General features: G+C 38.5%; 1 protein-coding gene across 1 annotated transcript in view; it reads right to left on the bottom strand.

The window, feature by feature from the left end:
• Positions 1 to 791: 791 nt before the first annotated feature.
• The window catches only part of si:dkey-3d4.3 (leucine-zipper-like transcriptional regulator 1 homolog), a 31,579-nt gene continuing 12,385 nt past the window's right edge, over positions 792 to 19,985 (bottom strand). The window contains exons 3-8 of the mRNA XM_038282875.1: positions 9,639 to 9,721; positions 9,458 to 9,536; positions 4,964 to 5,010; positions 3,304 to 3,424; positions 2,827 to 3,010; positions 792 to 1,370 (exon numbers count right to left, since the gene is read on the bottom strand). Of these exons, the coding sequence (XP_038138803.1) occupies positions 839 to 1,370; positions 2,827 to 3,010; positions 3,304 to 3,424; positions 4,964 to 5,010; positions 9,458 to 9,536; positions 9,639 to 9,721 (1,046 nt within the window). The 3' untranslated portion in view covers positions 792 to 838. The remainder of the gene's footprint in view (positions 1,371 to 2,826; positions 3,011 to 3,303; positions 3,425 to 4,963; positions 5,011 to 9,457; positions 9,537 to 9,638; positions 9,722 to 19,985) is intronic.

Below are 19,985 nucleotides of genomic sequence, written 5' to 3'. Positions count from 1 at the left end.
GTATGGAGGAATATTGATGCGTTTTTTGTGGACTTTTATGGACCTTTCTGTCTCGGGCGCCATAGACCTCCATTATTTGAATGTCAGCAGACAGCAAGAAGCCTCCCAGATCTCCAGATGCATTTGAGATATCAAAAAAGTACTCCAGAGTGTTGCTCAGCATGGGGGTGAGTAGAAAATGAAGCCTAAACATGTTTTGGGTGTACTATTCCTTTAAGTTATTTATCTTTTTTTTAATGTTCTATATATTTACTGAGGTGAATAATAATAATAAAAAAAGTCAGAGTTGGTCTTTAGAGCCTGGTATCCTCCACGGTTTAGACTATTTCTGAATAATCTCGTCTCCCACAGAACCTGATGAAATGGAGAGGACGCCACTAAACAATTTACTGAAGCTTTTCTGGAGCAGAGGCACCTTTTCTGGAGCTTTGGCGCCCTCTTTTGGAAAAACATCACACCTTTTTGTTCTTTTCAAGATGAGGAGTTTTTTGGTCTGAGAAAAAAAGAAAAATGTCTAATGTCACAGATGAGAATTTAGGTTCCAATTTAAATATTGGCAAAGAGATTTTGTTGTTTGAATCTTACTGATGACCCACACTGGCTATTTTTCTCCAGGACTAATACCAGAAATCTGTCTTGAAATGTCAATACTTCAATAACTAAATGTTTTTTAAAACTCCAAAAGGTAAAATAAATGCTTAAAGATTACTCAGAAAATGTGGTAGATGTGAAACATCTTTATATACTCTTATGTACAAGTTGTATCATCGGGCGGGGGGGGGGGGGGGGGGGGGGGGGGCAACACTGGTTGTAAGTAAACCTTCAAGTCAACCGTCTGTTAAGAGTCAGTCAGGGTCATACTCCAGATGGAGATGGGACTCTTTATGCTGAACGGTTTTCCTCCCAGCACCAGCAGCATGTCAGGCAGATTCTTGGAAATGTCCTGGTCGTCTGAGCAGCTCCACTGCTTCTTAAAAGCTCTGTTCTCAAACGTCAGACAGTTCTTCTCTGTGTCAAAGATGGTCTCTGAAGAACAAAGACCTTTGCTGAATGTCTTCATTTCTATGTCTGATTGGGAAATGGGGAAGCATTTATTTTTAAAATGTCGCGGTTTAGCATCCTGTTGTGATGACAGAGCGGCCTGGACGCCATCGGACTCGTAGCTGCGACCCAGTCCGGTGCAGCAGTGGTGAATCCTCTGTGGGGCGTCGCTGTGTGGGAGGGAGGCCACCTGGCTCCAGCTCTGAGAGGGGAAGCTGTACCTCCACAGGCTGTTGTTTGGTGATTTCTGGCTCTCACCGCCTCCGAAAAGCAGCATACTGTCTCTGTAGGTCACAGCCGCGTGGCCCATCAGCCGAGGGGGGCCCTGCCTGCAGAACACGAGCAGACCAGCTGTTAGTTGGAGAAGAAACAGCACCTCTGTTAAATCTATACTGTAACCTCTGGCCTTTAGGGGGTGATAGACTTCGAGTTGTAACCCCCCCTTGAAAGCAACTGACTACTGCTGCAAATGAAGCAGCTTCTCTCTATTATGGAATCTGATAACGGAGCCCTGTGGGCCACAAGATGGAGACGTTATGGAGTTTCTGGAAAAGATGAGTTAAAATTCAGCCTTGAGATGAAATCCTACATCAGAGAACCAGAAATATGTCGGATCAGTTTTATTGACTAACAAGCTTGGGTTAGCTGTGGCTCTGGGTCACATGACCCAGATCTAAAGTTAAATAGACGAGTTTTAGAGAAGAGCTCATGCGCTGATAACAACCATCTTATATCAGAGATCTGATTGTTCCTTATGTTTCGAATAGAGCACTGCGCTCTCAATTTGCAGGTTTATTAGTGGTTCCTAGAATTTCTAAAAATAGAATTGGTCCCACAGGCTCCCCTCCTGCGTAACCAACTACCAGTTTTAGTCCATGAGTCAGACACCCTGTCTACTTTTAAGGGTTAGCTTAAAACTTAGAGTAAAAGTGGCTCAGGTTATCCTGAGCTATCTCTATAGTTATGCTGCTATAGGCTTAGACTGCTGGAGGACGTAGGGACCCCCATTTTATCATTCTGCTTCATTCTATCTCTATTCTCCCACTCTACAGAATCTGTTAGTTCAATCTCTAACGTTCTGCTCTCTCTGCTTTTACTCATAGTACCTTCATCCAGGCTGTTCCCATTTGGCTGCGACACCATCCTGGAGAGAAATAACAGCTGTGATGCTGCCTGTTTATCAGTGTAGTCCTGTTTCTCTGACTGTGACTGGATGTTCTCTCTTCATCCTCTGACATGGGAGCTGGCTCGGAGCTCGTCTGCCTGGCTGTGTGTTTCCTGGACGGGGTCGCCTTTAACAGTTGCCTTTTGTATCTCTGCTTCTGTCTCCTTGAACCCCAGTCGGCCTCAGCAGATGGCCGCTCACACTGAGCCTGGTTCTGCTGAGGTTTCTTCCTGTTAAAAGGGAGTTTTTCCTCTCCACTGTCGCTACAAGCATGCTTAGTGTGAACTGTTTTTTCCTTAGATAAAAAACTTTTAATCAATTTGACTGGATGATCTGGTGAACTGTAAAGTGCCTTGAGATGACGTGTTGTGATTGAACCTCTTTAATGTCTCTCAAAGTGAACTAATGCTCGGGTCAAAGGTTAGATAAAATAGTTTTAAAGATATTTCAATATTTTATTAAATAAATATGGAAATAGTCAAAATAGTGAATACATTTTTAATGTTAATTTCCCTTTTCTGATTATTGAGTCAGTAATCGTTTCCCGTTTAATGAGGGTTTTATCCAGAGACCGGGATGATGGTGGTCTGTTATCTATCAGCTAACCACCCGGTACTGACCTGAGGGAGGTCCAGGTGTGGTTGGTGGAATCCCATTTCCAGAAGTCTCTCTGCTCCCGCAGACCTTTCAGTCCTCCAAACAGAAACATGGAGTCCCTGTAGGCCACGGCGGAGTGACTGTGTCTGGGTCCAGGACCTGATGATCCCCGCTCAGAACCAGTCAGCCGAGTCCAAGTCATGGAATCTGTCAGAGACAAAAACTGATCAACGAAACACCGATGTTCTTCTCAGCATCAAGTCTGCAGTCTCAAAAAGTCTGTTTGAAATCAGCTAAACTCCACTGACCTCTAAAACCAAGGACAAGAATGTGTTTTAAATCAAAAAAGTTCAGCAGTTTTTAATTGAAATTTACTGAGAAAAACCTGGAGACAAGCCGACTTAATCAATTTCCATTTTCTTTTCTTTTCTTTACTAACACAGTTGTAATTGAGTCATTTTTTTTTCTAAACCTGCCAATAAAACCTGAAATAATCTCACTGAGATTTAAACTCCAAAACTCCTGCGAGGTTCCTTTAAGGTCCATGAATCCTCCGTAGACCAGCATGGCCGATCCCAGCACCACGGCGCTGTGTCCTTTCCGATTGCTCGGCCTTTGGCTCTGCAAACACAAACATCAGCAGACATTAAAGCACAGGGAACATTTGATGAGATATCAAGGAATAAATATATCCAGATGAGCCACTTTCAACTGTTCTGCTTAGACAAATAAAAATAGAAAAAGTAAATAAAAACCCAACACTGGAAAAACAATAAAAATGTGTTAAATCAAGTGTATTTACCCTTAATTTGTGTAGGTTAATGAGATAGTTAGCCAATGGAATTAGCATTTTTACTCTTAAAATAAGATAATTAGATAATATTCACTTGAAATAAGACAATGAACCTGTGTTTTTTTTATTTTAAGTGAAAATTGTCTTGTTCAGTTGACAAGATGTCTCTTTTACCTCCTCAATCCAAGAACACATGCACTTATTTTAAGAAAAAATAACTTATCTAGATTTCTATTTTTTCCAGTAAATTCCAGGACATTTATTTACTAACATGACATGTTTTATTAACCTACATTTTTAACAGAAGCAAATTATTTAATCACCTTACCTATATCAGAGATTGGAGATGCAGGCTGATATATATGATATTGATCTGCTGATAACGAACTGATAGCGTTTTGAGAGTAAAATTACACCAGAGATTCTTTCTTTGATGCATTTCATGCATCATGTTGCTCATTTAGATAAATTCTTTATACATTTTTATTCTGACTGTAGATGTGGGCTAACTTAAGCTAGTAGTTATTGTATTTTCAGGCATATCAGCTTCCATCCTCCTTTCCTGAGCAGAATGTTCACTATTTTGAAAAGTGATCAAATGAAACAGCCCTCTGCTTTCAGTTCTGTATAGTTAGAGAAACTGGAAACCTTTAGTTTGTATGTAATTTACTAAAAATAATTTTATATGTAATTTCTTTACTATTGTATTAATGTAGTAAAAGTAAAGGACATTTGCCGTCAGGTCCGTATGATATACGCTCAGGCAAATATCCTTGTCCGGAAGTTTGGATTCTGTTCTGACGAAGTGAAACTGAACTTGTTCAGATCATATTGCACATCACTGTATACGGCACATTTGTGGTGCAACTTTAAAAAAGCCAGTCTTCATAAGTTGAAGGTGGCTTTTGTTAAATAAGAATTTTGTTAAATAAGCCCAGATGGACCAGTGCCAGTGAATTGTTTGTATCTGTTAGTATCAGGACTTTTATGGCTGTTTTGAGAAAGCTTATGTATAAATTTATTTGTCGTCTAAATGAGTCTGAAAATATAATTATTTTACTGATGACCAATGTAAAATATAGTTCAGTTAAATATTCATCTGTGCTTTTGAGACATTGGTATAATTGCCTCCTGAAGGGGTAGGGACCTTCTCTGTTGTACTTTTATTCTTTTTTTATTCTTAGTGTATCTGTTTTCTTTTAATGTATATTGGACCTTGAGTCTGTAATAATAAAATCAATCAATAAAGGGTGATTAATTGATCTATGAAAAATTAAAAAGCACTTTTCAGTCTTCCTCTGTAGAAGAAAGCTGCGAGCACTCAGGAGGTTTTACTGTATTGGTATGATGGCCAAGGTGGCGTTTACCTGAGGGCAGCTGGTCCTTCCCTGGCAGGACACCCACTTCTGATTCACTAGAACACAAAGAAAAAATAAAGCAACAGACTTTAGCATCAGGACTCACAGAATTCTGATGCTACTAGAACTCCCACTGGCCGTCTATTTGATGGTCGACATTTTTCCCAATGGAATGCAAAGGGTTCCTACAGCATAAGGCAAATTAAATTCAAGATTTTTTAAGACTTTTTAATGCCACTTGAAATACAAATATAAGGCCATATTCACAAGAAAAACCTGCTTGCGACAACTTGACCCAAAGGTTTATTTTACCATAAACCACTGCACTAATGTTTCAAATTTTGAAAAGCTTCCCATACAGGAAGAAAGCTAAAATATATATTTAACAATTATTTAACTGAATTCACAAACTTTGTTTTAGCAGGGAACAAAACAAATCAGTTTTAAAGCCCCAACATAACCAGTGCTAAGTCTTTTTTGCAGCTATTTTTCTTCGTACGGTTTTCTTAGTATGTTTGATTTGGTGATAAGTGGAGGCGTTGCAGAGACAAGGGTGGAACTAAACTGAGAAATACCGGCTGTTTCTCTGTAACTCCATTTTGACGCTTTGTGTTTCACGCTTCGCATGTGCGACTCCACTGCCTTAATTCCCATCGTTCTGAGCTTGAATGACTTCTTGCACTAAATCCACTGAGCCTCATGTATGTTCCCTGGTTTTAGCCATGGAGAAAACTCTTGGCTGGAGACAATTTTGGTTACATTTACACTTGCTCATATTTTCCAGACAAAAAGTTAATGGCGCATCTCCCAAATGTCCCGGCCGCAACAACGCTTGTATAAGTTCCGCTATCGGGACTGAACCAATAATGGCAAGCCGTTATTTTTTTATAAAACAAAAAAATAAAATTAAATTTTAATGTTTTATTTAGATCACAAAAATAAATCGTAATAAAAATAATCCTATTTATGATGTTTAAAAAATGAAGACCTATGAAAGACTGATTTAAGACATTTTAATACCAACAGGGGGTTTTCAGGTGACGTCACGCTCACGTGACTACTCAGTGCGTCCGCCATATTGGGTGGCAGCCTTAGGCAGTATTGACAGTGAAAAATGGTGAAAACGTGTGTAATTGTTGGTTGCACGGCCCGTGGAGGTGGAGATCAATGCTCTTTCTATCGCATACCAGCCGTAATCGTGAAACAATGTGAAAAAACAAAACAGCTATCTGAACAACGCCGCCACCTATGGCTGACACGGATATCCAGGTCCGATTTGGACGGTGTTAAGCTGGAATACGCCAGAGTCTGCAGTGCTCACTTTGTCACAGGTAATTAACTGTCAAGCATTTAAAACATATAAGAATATATTAATAATAGGGCTTGGGCGTCATGACGTATTATTTTCCGTGGCCGCAATGTTGACTGCCTCCGCCGCCGCTACTCAGACTACTGCCTATGACTACCGCGTACTGGACTCCCTCTCTCAGCCATGTTTTAATTTGATTAATTTCACCTTAACTTGATTTCAACCAGCGGGAAAAGGCTCAAATATGTGAGAAACCCGGAGGGTTTAGGGAGGTTTGGCAGTTAACGTTACTAACCAAACCTTTGAAACACATAGCAGCTAGTTAAAAGTACATTACATGCCTGAGTGGTTGTTAGCACTAACGGTTAGCACTGTTTGCTGGCTTTATGAGCTGCAGCTCGCGAACTCATCCAATCGTAAACTGCACATGAGACTCCAAGGACTTGTAGCTTTGGAACTGTTCGCGCACCGCCGGCCGTTAGCCACCTAGCATAGCGAGCCCTGCGTCGGATTGTTTACATTTTTACCATCTTATTAAAACTCACCCGTCCACGTATGATGGCGATTTCCTTCATGTACATCACTTCGACATCTCGTACCCAACCAGATGTGAACTGGTTGTTAGCCTCTAGACCCTTGTACGCTCTCATTTCCTCAAGAGTGTGCAGATGGTTTTCACTGAAAACCAGGTAATGAACTATGTCGCTGTGCTCTACATTTGGCCAATCATCTGGATTAGTGCTAAACAAGGCACCGTGGAGGGCAAAGGGGTCCATATGGTCGATCACGGAACATTTCCTCAGATATGTTCCATAATCTGGTGGCTCTAGGGTGCTGGCGTACTTATCCATTCGCGACATGATATATATGATATACAATAATATGCCACCCAAGATGGCTGACCGGAAGCTGGCCAGTGACGTCACTGAAAACCCCCTATTAAGGCCTTAGTTTTATTTTGAAGAATTCAATGCCTTTTAAGACTTTTTAAGGACCCGCAGGAACTCTGAATGCAAGAGTAGTGATGATGTCACCAACTGAAATGGTTGTAGTGTGCGATATACAGTAAACTCGTTATGGATATGTAGATCTTAAAACGGGTCTAATATATATTTTTTAAAAGCTGTATTGTATGTTATTATTATTTGTGGCCTAAATTTGTATTAAAAATAAATCATTAAAATAAATAAGACTGTTTTACCACACAGGTTTGAAGTTTGAAATTATAATTTTATTTACAGTAAGTGATTGATTATCCACGAACATTTCCTGGACACCACCTTTTCACATTAATGACAAACGTCATATGAGCATTTTTTATTTTTTTTTTGCAGCGCTGAAGCACCTGGCACTGTTTTCTTTGTCTCTCCAAAGCTGCTTTTCAGTGGTGGAGGGGTTGGTAACCTGCGGTTGACACGCAACGGTTTCTCCAGTTCAAGGATAAAATCTCTGCATAAGATTGCATGATGTTCATATCTTCAGGTACATATCTTCAGGTAACACAGAGTACATGTCAGACTTAATAATATTACTTTAGCGATAGTTTCAAGGTGTTGCTTTATTGTATGTCTCGTACCATGTCTTTCGGTTGTGCTGTTCTTTTTTCATCTCGTTGCAGGTTATGAAGCAGACTGAAAATGTTTTGTCATTGTCTCCTTTCTATCTCTTCTTTCTTTCATCTTTTCTCTTTTTTTTTCTTTTTTCCTTTTTCTTCTTCTGTTTTTCTGCTCTATTTACATTGCAGTGTCCATATAAACTGTAAAACTCCCTGCATAATTATAATAAAGCAATTTATATGCATGAAACAAGTGGAGCAATATGTCCATTGCCATACTGCTACACTTGAGAAAGTAAAATCTGTTGGGCTCTTTTTGGCATCAAGACAATTATTCTTATTGCCACATTACCAGACAGGACACTTTAAAAATAAAAAAAAAGATTGCATGATGTTCAAACAGCACCCGAACAAAACCAACGCGTTATAGCTGTTATGTCCAGGAGCAACAAGCGGCCTTCGCATTGTTCATCCTCGGACTCGCTGTTGAAATCTGCGTCCTTCTCATCAGTCTCTCCCTCTCTGCCTGAATCCCTATCATCAATATTCTGAAGCATTTCTAAATCCTGTTTTGAGGTTAGTTTTTTTTCTGAATTTTTTTCCATATTAGCCAAAGATTTCTAGGTAGAATGTTGGTTGCTAGGCAACGGTGCCAAATGTCAATCAACCGCGGGAAGAATTTACAATGCAACTAATAGAGCTGTCAAAATGACGGCTGTGGGAGATCGAGGTAAAATGAACCATATTTTTTTAAACGTTTTTATTAAATAAAAAAAAAACGTGAAATAAAGGAAATATACAATCAGGAAAAGTCAGTTAACATGAGCAACAAATGATTAATGTTAATTAAGTTCCTTCCCTTTAAAATCTCAGAACTGCCAAAATGACGGCCTTGGGATTTCTAGTTAAAAAACCTCCTGGATGAGGCTGCTTTGAGAAAGTCAGTTTTATGAGCTTTTCAAAACCCAGAAAATAGAGTAAATATTTTGAGCAACACAAAAAAGACTTAGCCTTTAATTTAAGGTACAATGCAGACTGTTGGCTAAGAGGAAATACATCCGTATAGATGTTAAAATCTGCAAAGTTATGCTACGACCTGAAGGTGCTAACGTCTCAACAGCCAACAACAACAAACACAGGAACCAAAACGCTGCAGAAAGCAGCTTCCTGCTTAATGATCCTCCATTAAACGACCCCTTTCTAGCTTCTGTTTCACTGGCAAGAGATTTTAAATCTTTTTGATAGAAACAGCCCTTTCTACATTAAATTAAATCAGCTGTATGCTCTACCGCGCGGGTTTGCGTAGGGATGAATATTTTCAGGTGTTTCAAGGCAACAGCCAGCATGTGTGGACAAGTTGACAGGCTGAGGATTAACTGCTGTAGCATCTTTATGCCTGAGGCTTTTAAAAGCCAGAGAAGCGTTTCCATTCATATTTACTGGGGAAAATTCACCTTTTCACAGCTTTACCTTCCTGGGACTTTGGTCCATTTACAGACCCAGTAGTTTCTGGCCTTGTTTGGAGGGTGGGTTGTGTAAATCACCAGCAGTCACACTAAGTTTATCACAAAGTGATGTTTAAGATGTGTCTGTTTAGTCAGTTGATGAAGAAATGTAATGTAAATAGAGTCAAACTTACTGGTCTCAAACACCCAGAGGGGGCACTTCCTCCAAGTGTATGCAGAATCCAACATGCCTCCAAACACATAGAGGAAACCCTGAAGAGGACAGACAGAAACAGGGAGACCAATATTTTTCAATGTTTTCATGCTATACAGGAATAAAGTGTTTGCATTTATTCAAAATGAAGAATTTTATACCTTATTAGCCACCATAGAATGCTGCTCCAGCTCTTCTGGTGCAGCTTCACCAGTGCAGTTAAGTCGGGTCCATTCATCAAGCACTGAAGGAAACACAGTGTGTAATGAGGTCACTGCTGCATGTAGAGACTCTCCTTTGGTCTATTTGGTGCAGAGCTCTTATGTCAGCTACAATCATTACATTTATATTCAAACACTTTACGCAATAAAAAAAAAAAAAAAACATGAGGCGCAGTAAAATACGAATAAACTCGACAGCGACAAACACAAGTGGAAAAAGGAGAGCCTCGAAGTTGAATAATAAGATAAAGATAACCATTTTAAAAGTTGAACTGTACAGCATAAGAAGAAAAAAGATTTTAATTATTTAAAAAAAGAAATGACTGTGTGGTTATTAATAAAAAGTAGGGTTGTCAAAAGTATCGATACTCAAAAAAAGTATCGATACTGAAACGTTGTATCCGGATACAATACTCATTTTCAAAAGTATCGATACAGCCATCTAAAGTGCAAAATAGTGGAAAATGCACTTTCTGAACACTGTGTGATTGAATAATTCTGTGCATTTTTCAGTTTCAGACTGAAAAACATCTGCAAAGCATAGCTAGGAAGGAACACTTAATTTAAATTTTGTAAGTTTTTTATCAAGCTTGCTTAATATTGTGCACAGCATACAACCTCAAAATATTATTCTTATTGTTTTATTTATTTCTTGTACTTTTTTAGTAATGAAAATATTTCTGTTGAATTTTAGAGTCTTTGTTTTTATCCTTGTGGTATCGAAAATGGTATCGAGTTGAAAAGTTTAGTATAGTGACAACACTAATAAAAAGGTTAATAATCCAGGCTAAAAAAAATTTAATTGCAGCTGGTTTGAAGACAAATGAAACAATTGTGCATGTGATGGCTGCATGTACAACCACACAAATGGTCTGGTAATTCTTTCATTAAATCTTCTATTTTATTGTACTGTATTTCCTTTTATTCTACTTTGATTTGGCATTGGTTAACTATCTGGGTGCACACTTTTAGTTGACTCATTTAGTCATTTCTTGCTTGTTTGGTTTCTGTACATTAATATATTTTTCATTTGAGTTGTCAGTTCCTGGCAGGCTGTCATGAGTAAAGCCAGTAAAGGAAAGGAGACCCCAGCTGCAAAGGATCTCCTCATTGATATGGAGGCCTAGTTGGACTCTTCCACTTACATTTAGAAGGGGTGTAGAAAGGGTTTAGGTTTCTGTATTTGGTTTTGTTTTCTATAATAACATTTGGAAAGTTTAATATTTAAGTCCTCTTGATCATAGGTTGCTGATTGAGTATGATGCTGATTAGTTTGGTCTTTTGTTGTAGTTTTCTTTAGGAAAATATATTTTATGTTTCCCTCTTGTTTCAAAATGGTCTGATCGACCAGTATAATATATGTTTCCCTTTAGTTACCATTTTTTCATCAAGACTTCCCTGTGCTCAGAGATGGGAAGTAACGAAGTACAAATACTTCGTTACTGTACTCAAGTAGATTTTTCTGATATTTTTACTTTACTTTACTACTTTTTACTTCTACTCCTTACATTTTTACACAAATACCTGTACTTTCTACTCCTTACATTTTAAAAAATTGGCTCATTACTTTAGTTTTGAATCATTTCAATGGAGTTACCGTTATTATTTTTCACGTCATCAATACCAAATTCAGTCTAATTGGATGGGAATCTACGTTGCATTTGACGCACCGCTACAAGATGAATCGACAGATTCGGCGGTATTCATTTGCGGCAAATCATTGCAGCTTGGTGGCGGTGGCGTTAGCATAGTAGCATGGACGACGAGATGATTGAAAATGAACACAACGGAGATCTAGGCCTATTGGCAGACATCCATTTAAAATGTAGGCAACGGCATGAAGAAAGTGGTTTCTACTTTTACTTTTATACTTTAAGTAAATTTACAAGCCTGTACTTTGTTACTTTTACTTGAGTAAAGAAGTTTAATCAGTACTTCCACTTTTACCAGAGTATTTTTTAACACAAGTATCTGTACTTTTACTCAAGTACGGAAAGTGAGTACTTTTGCCATCTCTGCCTGTGCTTCTCAGATTTTTTTGGCTCGGCCCCTCACAGTGCAATAAGTGTGTAAAAAACAACAACTTTCAGAGTTGGTAAAAAACAAATAGTGAAACCTGCCTAGTTTAGCCCTGATATACAAACTGAGCAGATCAGAAACAATGCAAATAACTGAAAGCAAGGATCTGTGTAACTAATAACATGGTTTAACATACTGGCCCTCTTGGAAACAGTGAAAATGATGGATTCAAACAGCAACATCAAACATGGATTTATCTTAGTAATTTAGTGTAATTATGCTATGACTGTACATTTATAGCATAATTACACTAATAAGCATAATTACACTTTTTATATAGTTTTACCAAGATTTGAATTTAGAGTAATTATACCAAGTACAGGTGTTGACGTTAAGGATTTTTATTCACATTTAATTTGTCCAGAAACAGTTTTTACTTGCCCAGTACTTGCCCAGAGGAGTAGCAACAATCTTCCAGTCTGACTTACTGATTACTCCCAAAACAATTAATACCTACAACTCTTTTGAACATTTAACCCTTAATTTCCCTGATCCAAATTTCAAGGCAAGAAAACCTCTTCTTTTTGTAACTTTGTATCGTCCACCAGGTCCTTACTCTGAATTTTTAGATGAGTTTTCAGAGTTCCTTTCTGATTTGGTATTAAATACTGACAGGGTCATCATAGTGGGAGATTTTAACATCCATGCTGACATTGAAGGCGATAGCTTAAGAGCAGCCTTTAATGCTATCTTAGACACTATTGGCTTTGTTCAAAATGTGAATAGTCCCACGCATTCTCATCTTCATACTTTGGATCTTGTGCTGACATACGGCATAGAATGTGAATAAATAACAGTATTTCCTCACAACCCTGTCCTCTCTGACCACTTTCTAATAACCTTCAGGATTACTTTAACAGAGTTCTCCTCCCCCAAAAGAAGGTTCAATTTTAGTAGATCTTTATCAGATAGTGCAGTTATAAATTTTAAAGAATCTGCTTCACTTTCTCTCTCCTCTGTGTCACTGAGCAGTGCTGCAGAGTGCAAAAGCTTAGCTTATTCCCCTTCACAGGTTGATGATTTTGTTGATGGGGTTGCTAGTTCTCTGCGTATTGCCTTAGACAACGCAGCTCCTTTGAAAATAAAAACCGTTAAAAATAGAAAGCTTGCTCCTTGGTTTAATGCAGAGCTGCGTACTTTGAAGCAAAATGCTAGGAAACTGGAGAGAAAATATCGCTCCACAGGCCTGCGAGAGTCCTTTCTAGTCTGGAAAAATGGTTTACTGCTGTATAAGAGGACCCTTTGTAAAGCAAGAGCAGCATACTTCTCCTCATTAATAGAGGAGAATAAGAATAATCCTAGATTTCTTTTTAATACAGTTGCCAAACTCACCCAGAGCCATAGCTCTGTTGAACCGTCCATTCCACCTGCTCTTAGCAGCAATGATTTTATGGGATTCTTTATAAATAAGATTGATCTTATTAAAAATAAGATCATAAGCACTCCTCTATCCGCGATTGTACCTGAGGTAGTCATGGAATCTGAACCGGGTTTAGACTGCTTTGATCCAGTTGAACTCTCTGAATTAGCAAAATTATTGTCTTCATCTAAGCCTTCAACTTGTATGTTAGATCCAGTTCCAACCAGGTTATTTAAGGAGGTATTCCCTTTGATCTCCTCCTCCATTTTAGATGTGACTAATCTATCTCTGTTACAGGGATATATACCTAAAGCTTTTAAGGTTGCTGTAATTAAACCTCTGCTTAAGAAACCGTCTCTTGACCCAGATGACTTGGTCAATTATAGACCTATATCCAATCTTCCTTTCTTATCCAAAATTCTTGAGAAAGTAGTTGCCAAACAAGTTTGCGATCACTTCCACCATAATGAACTTTTTGAAGAGTTTCAGTCTGGCTTTAGAGCTCATCATAGCACTGAAACAGCTCTGGTGAAAGTCACTAATGATATTCTCATGGCCTCAGATAATGGACTTGTATCTGTGCTCGTCCTGTTGGATCTTAGTGCTGCATTTGATACAGTTGATCATAATATTCTTTTAGAAAGACTTGAATATTTTGTTGGAATTAAAGGAACAGCACTAGACTGGTTTAAATCTTATCTATCTGATCGAATTCAGTTTGTTCATGTTAATGATAGATCTTCAACACGCTCAAAGGTTACCTGTGGAGTACCACAGGGATCAGTGCTAGGACCAATTCTCTTTACTTTATACATGCTCCCAATTGGTAGAATTATTAGACAGCATGGGATTAATTTCCACTGTTATGCTGATGATACCCAGCTATATCTGTCTATAAATCCAGATGAAGCTAACCCATTACATAGATTACAGGCATGTCTTGAAGACATAAAAACCTGGATGACTCTTAACTTTCTGCTTCTGAATGCAGACAAAACAGAAGTTATAGTCTTTGGACCAGAGTCTCTGAAAAAGAAACTGATTAGCCAGTCACTTCATTTGGATGGGATTAAACTGATTTCAGATAATAAAGTAAAAAATCTTGGTGTTATTTTTGATCAGGACCTGTCATTTAAATCCCATATCAAAGAGGTTTCTAGAATTTCCTTCTTTCATCTGAGGAACATTGCAAAAATTAGAAATCTCCTGTCCAGGGGTGATGCTGAGAAACTAGTCCATGCATTTGTTACTTCAAGGCTGGACTATTGTAATTCTTTACTATCAGGAAGTCCACAAACTGTAGTTAAAAGCCTTCAGCTGATCCAAAATGCTGCAGCCAGAGTTCTAATGAAAATTAAAAAGAGAGATCATATCTCGCCTATCCTGGCTTCTCTTCATTGGCTTCCTGTTAAATCAAGAATAGAATTTAAAATCCTCCTTCTCACATATAAAGCCTTAAATGGCCAAGCACCATCTTATATCAGAGATCTGATTGTTCCTTATGTTCCTAACAGAGCACTTCGCTCTCAATCTGCAGGTTTACTAGTGGTTCCTAGAATTTCTAAAAGTAGAATGGGAGGCAGATCTTTTAGTTATCAGGCTCCTCTCCTGTGGAACCAACTACCAGTTTTAGTCCGTGAGGCAGACACCCTGTCTACTTTTAAGGCTAGGCTTAAAACTTTCCTTTTTGATAAAGCTTATAGTTAGGGTGGCTCAGGTTATCCTGAGCTATCTCTATAGTTATGCTGCTATAGGCTTAGACTTTTGGAGGACATAGGGACCCCCATTTCATCATTCTGCTTCATTCTCTCTCTGTTCTCCTATTCTGCAGAATCTGTTAGTTCAATCTCTAACCTTCTGCTCTCTCTGCTTTTCCTCAGAGTAGCTTTGCCTCGTCTGTTCCTGTTTGGCTGTGACGTCATCCTGGAAAGAAACATCAGCTGTGCTGCTTCTATCAACACCCTTGTTTATAGATGTTGGAGATCGGCCTGTTTTCCAGTGTGGTCCTGTTTCTCTGACCGTGACTGAGTGGATGTGCTCTCTTCGTCCTCTGGCATGGGAGCTGCCTTGGAGCTCGTCTGCCTGGCTGTGTGTTTCCTGGACGGGGCCGCCTTTTACAGCTGCTATTTGTATCTCTGCTTCTGTCTCCTTGAACCCCAGTCGGCCTCGGCAGATGGCCGCTCACACTGAGCCTGGTTCTGCTGGAGGTTTCTTCCTGTTAAAAGGGAGTTTTTCCTCTCCACTGTCGCTACAAGCATGCTTAGTGTGGGGGATTGTATTTGAGTCAATGAGTCAATGCAATCAACTGGTTTTCCTTAGATAGAAAACTTTGTATCAATTTGACTGTATGATCTGGTTGAACTGTAAAGTGCCTTGAGATGACATGTGTTGTGAATTTGGCGCTATATAAATAAACTGAATTGAAATTGAAATTATAATGTTTGATAAATATAGTTCCTAATATTTATTTTTGTATATATATCAATGAAACATGTTTGTTTTTTAAATGTTTTTTTAATTCAGTATTTTTTAAGTTTCCAGGTTCCTGGTGTGTATATGCATGCGTCAGATAATGAACTCAAGCCTACATTACCGTGTTAACATGCTTTTCAATCCTTCCTGCACATTCTTTTCAACTAAAACTTTGCTTTAAACTGTTGTGTGCTTGGAAAAATATAAATTGTAATATTAAAAATCTAAAGAAAACTTGACAGGGTAAAAATTTACACTACTACTACTCACCAATTTAACATATTTAGCTCTATAACATTTAAATGCACCACTCCAATGTCTAAGAGAAAAAAATGTAATGAACATTTTTTAATGTATGACCACTGTACAGTAGACTGCCATATGATAGAAATATTTACACTGTGTGCATACAGTTATTATTATTATTTTCCTAATCCCTGACTGATCATTTTTAATCTAGCATGTATTATAGTATAGATTAAATTCTTCATCCAGCTGCTGCTCTGCAGAATTCTCTCCCCAAGGAGAGAAAAATCACGCCATCTAGCGGAAAATCCTGTGGCTTTTTCAAATCACGCGAGAATGTGTACAAAACAACAAAGATGGCGCCGGCAACACTTGTGGGTCGTTTTCAGCGAATGTCGGTGATTTTAAAGTCTCTCCCAACAATAAAAACTACTTGCCACGGGCGATCGGGCAATGGTTAACATCGAGACCTGAAGTATCTTGCTCCCAGGAAAAGAACTGGACGGAAAGTTCCGAGGTGTAATCTCCTTCAGGGGGACACAACTTCCTAGTTTAACAGTCATTACGATATGTGATAGTTTTAGTCGATTTTAGTTGACTAAAACTTAAAAAGGTTTTAATCAGTTTTATGTTGCAAAACAAAAAAGTTAACCTTCGAATAACAACCAGATTCTTTCCAAGGCTGACAGCTCTAGCCTAGATACTTTGCTGTTGGGCAGAAAACTTTGATTTATAGAATTCAAATCTTTTTTTTTTCATGAATTAAGGCCCTACATTATAAAAATGTGTCTCACAAAAGATGTGAAAATATCAGATCTAGCTCAACACATCATATTGTTTAATATAGCAGACAGACAGGCTAACAAAATGTTCAATAAAGGAATAGTTTTACACATAAAAGGTTTCCATTCAAAAGCAAATATTTCCTGATCTACTATGAATTATGCATTAAACACAGATCAATAAAATGTTTATTACTCCAAAAAAGCAAAGCACAAAAACATTCTTCTTTCTACTTTGGCATTTTTGGCTTTATTTCTGCAATTGGGCTGCTCAGGGGTCAAAGTGCATTTAAATTTACAGGGTTTGACATAAAAAAATACAGAGAGAAACGACATAATTGCAGGATTAAAGAAGACGCAGCAGCAGGGCTGATACTGATTAGCAGATTACAGCACGATGACGCATTTTTAACGCCTGATCGATGACCCGCTATTTTTTATTTAGCCTCGTCTCGCTGACGAAAACTCAAACCTAGCGCTAGTCATGTTTTAGTCATCAAAGATCCACGCTTAGCTCGTCAGTTTTTGTTATTGTCATGAAAAAAAGGAGTGTCAAAGAAATGATTTCCTCATCTTCATCGTTGACGAAAACAAAGCTGCTTCCAACTCTTCCTCCTTTCCCAATGAAATGTAAAGTTTACTTTCATCTTTAAAGAGGACTTTGGACCCCTGACAGCAAGAACCGGTTCCTTCTGAAGCCAAATGGATGAAAGAGTAAACAGCTTTCAAACTAAATGTTGGTGCTAGGAAGAAAAAAAAAGCTGGATGTATAAAGCCGTGCACAGACTTGTTACCGCATACCTTCCCCTTATATTAGATCCTGATTTGTGGAAATTCAAGCACAGCTGGAGCAACTGCTGGGAACTCTACTGCAACAGAAGTAATGATGTCATGTTCTGTCCCCCTACAACACTCTTAGCTTAAAATGTTTCATTTCAAAGTATTTCAATGAGTGCCCTATAAAGGGTCAAATAAAAAATGCACAACCCTGTACCCGCTGCCGAGAGGGAAAGCTTATTGAACGCGTGCGAGAGCGTGCATGAGCCCATTTCTCCGTGTGCACGCTCTGTTTAAAAGTTGCTATTTGCTTCGCTCATACAAGCTTAATTTGCAATTTTTCCACTTATTTTGATGATCCACCCAGAAAAAGAACATTGTAGGTGGATCAGTGAAACATGTCAGGGACAATCTGATAGTTTGCATATTAGGGGGAAATATGAACGTGTCCTGCCGACATGGAGGTAAGATGAAAAGAGGAAAGAGAGGGCTCAATCAGCAAAGATTCAAATAAGGAGGAAGATATTGGTGCTGCAGAGAATTAGACTAAAGTTTAGGAGAATGGCTGGAAATATATGTTATAATTCTCCTCTGCTTCTTTTAGTCATGCTTTCATTAGATAAAATTAGGGATGCACAATATTGGGATTTTGGCCGATATCCGATATGCCGATATTTTAAAACTCATGTAGCCGATAACCGATATCGATACTGATGTTAAAGCTGGACAAAAATAAGTAGTCATTGAAAATAGCAGTTTTGTTATCCATTTCTGACACTTTGAAAAATAATATACTCAAATATATTTTCATATCCTGATATCAAATTGATTTTTAAAAACGCGGTATCGATCTATTTTACCTTCAAAATCTCGTGAAATTTCATCGTTCTGTTACAAACTCTCATGATATTTTGCAAATTCTTGTGAGATTTTGTTAGTAAAATCGATTGATACCGCGTCAATATATCAACATATATAAATATGGCAAAAGTTCGTGAATTTTCGGGGGATTTCGTAGCATAACGATGACATATAGCAATATTTCATTAGTAAAAGAGATTGATATGGTGTTTTTAAATGGCAATATATCAGCATATGAAGATACTGTGATATTTTAATGCATCAATATTTTTTCCCTCGTCTTTAGAAGTTTTTAAGTCTGTAAAAAAGAAGTTTTTGAGGAAGAAGAAGAAGTATTTTTTATTTTTTTTTTTAGACTTTAGAAACTTAGAAGCTGATCAAATATCGGGTTAAATATCGGTGGGGTGGCCGATGTCCGATATTCAGTTTTAAGGCCGATACCGATAGGGGGCCGATTATATCGTGCATCCCTAGATAAAATGCATCGATTTGGTCATATATATTCTTTAAACAAAAGATTTTTTTTTTTTTCTGGATGAACAAGAACTTCAAGTTAGAACACACAAATTGCACAAGAGACGAGTCCTCCGTCAGAGATAGGGGTCGATTTCATATTTGAAGGATGATCGAGCAAAATGCAATGATTTCTTATAACTTCATCCTGGAGAGCAATATCAGCTATGCTGCTGCCATCAACACCTTTGTTTACAGGCCTGTTTTCCAGTGTAGTCCTGTTTCTCTGACTGTGACTAACTGTATGTGCCCTCTTCATCCTCTGACATGCTAGCTGGCTCAGAGCTTGTCTGCCTGGCCGTGTGTTTCCTGCCTTTTACAGCTGCTTTTTGTATCTGCTTCTGTCTCCTTGAACCCCAGTCGGCCTCAGCAGATGGCCGCTCACACTGAGCCTGGTTCTGCTGAAGGTTTCTTCCCGTTAAAAGGGAGTTTTTCCTCTCCACTGTCGCTACAAGCATGCTTAGTGTGAGGGATTGCTGAAGAGTCAATGAGTCGATGCAATCAACTGGTTTTCCGTTGATAGAAAACTTTTAATCAATGTGACTGTATAATGCGGTGACTGTAAAGTGTCTTGAGATGACATGTGTTGTGAATTGGCGCTATAGAAATAAACTGAATTGAACTGAATAGATGAGGTCAGAAACGGAAAGAATAAAACTGAATCTGGTAGATTTCGAAACAAGAGGGGAAGCTGTTCTAATGCAAGATCCTGAATGCAACTAATGTGTATTGCTGCAGAGAGTACAGAGTAAAGTCTGGGTGAGGACACACCTGTGAATACATGAAGGACAGACTTAAGATCTGCTGGACGTTAGGATTGAACATCAGACGAGGGGTTTAAACTTAGCTTCTCTGTTCTGATTGTTTGGGACTGTTGGAAAGAAAACAATGCGAGTTACTGAAGTGGGCTCCCCCTAGCCCTGTAGGGGGCCAATGGCGATGCTTCCTGATACAATCTATAAGTGGATTTACTGCTCACCCACATCTATCAGCTTCCTCTCAATCCTGAACACTGCAGTCCATAAAGAATAGAAGCAAAAAGTCCTCTGGGAGAACTTATAATAACAATGCAGAAGCTCTGATAATGGTCTGTGGACTATCACGCGTGGTCTAGCTCTGTGTCACAAGATGAAAATAATACGTGATTCAGAGCGATGACACTTTGAACCTGTGGTCAGGAAACTCCCTGGATCTAAA

Source organism: Cyprinodon tularosa, unplaced genomic scaffold (genome assembly GCF_016077235.1).
Source record: "Cyprinodon tularosa strain WSP-4 unplaced genomic scaffold, ASM1607723v1 ctg189, whole genome shotgun sequence".
In the NCBI taxonomy this organism is placed as follows: Eukaryota; Metazoa; Chordata; class Actinopteri; order Cyprinodontiformes; family Cyprinodontidae; genus Cyprinodon; species Cyprinodon tularosa.
This window is presented reverse-complemented; position numbering and strand designations above follow the sequence as displayed.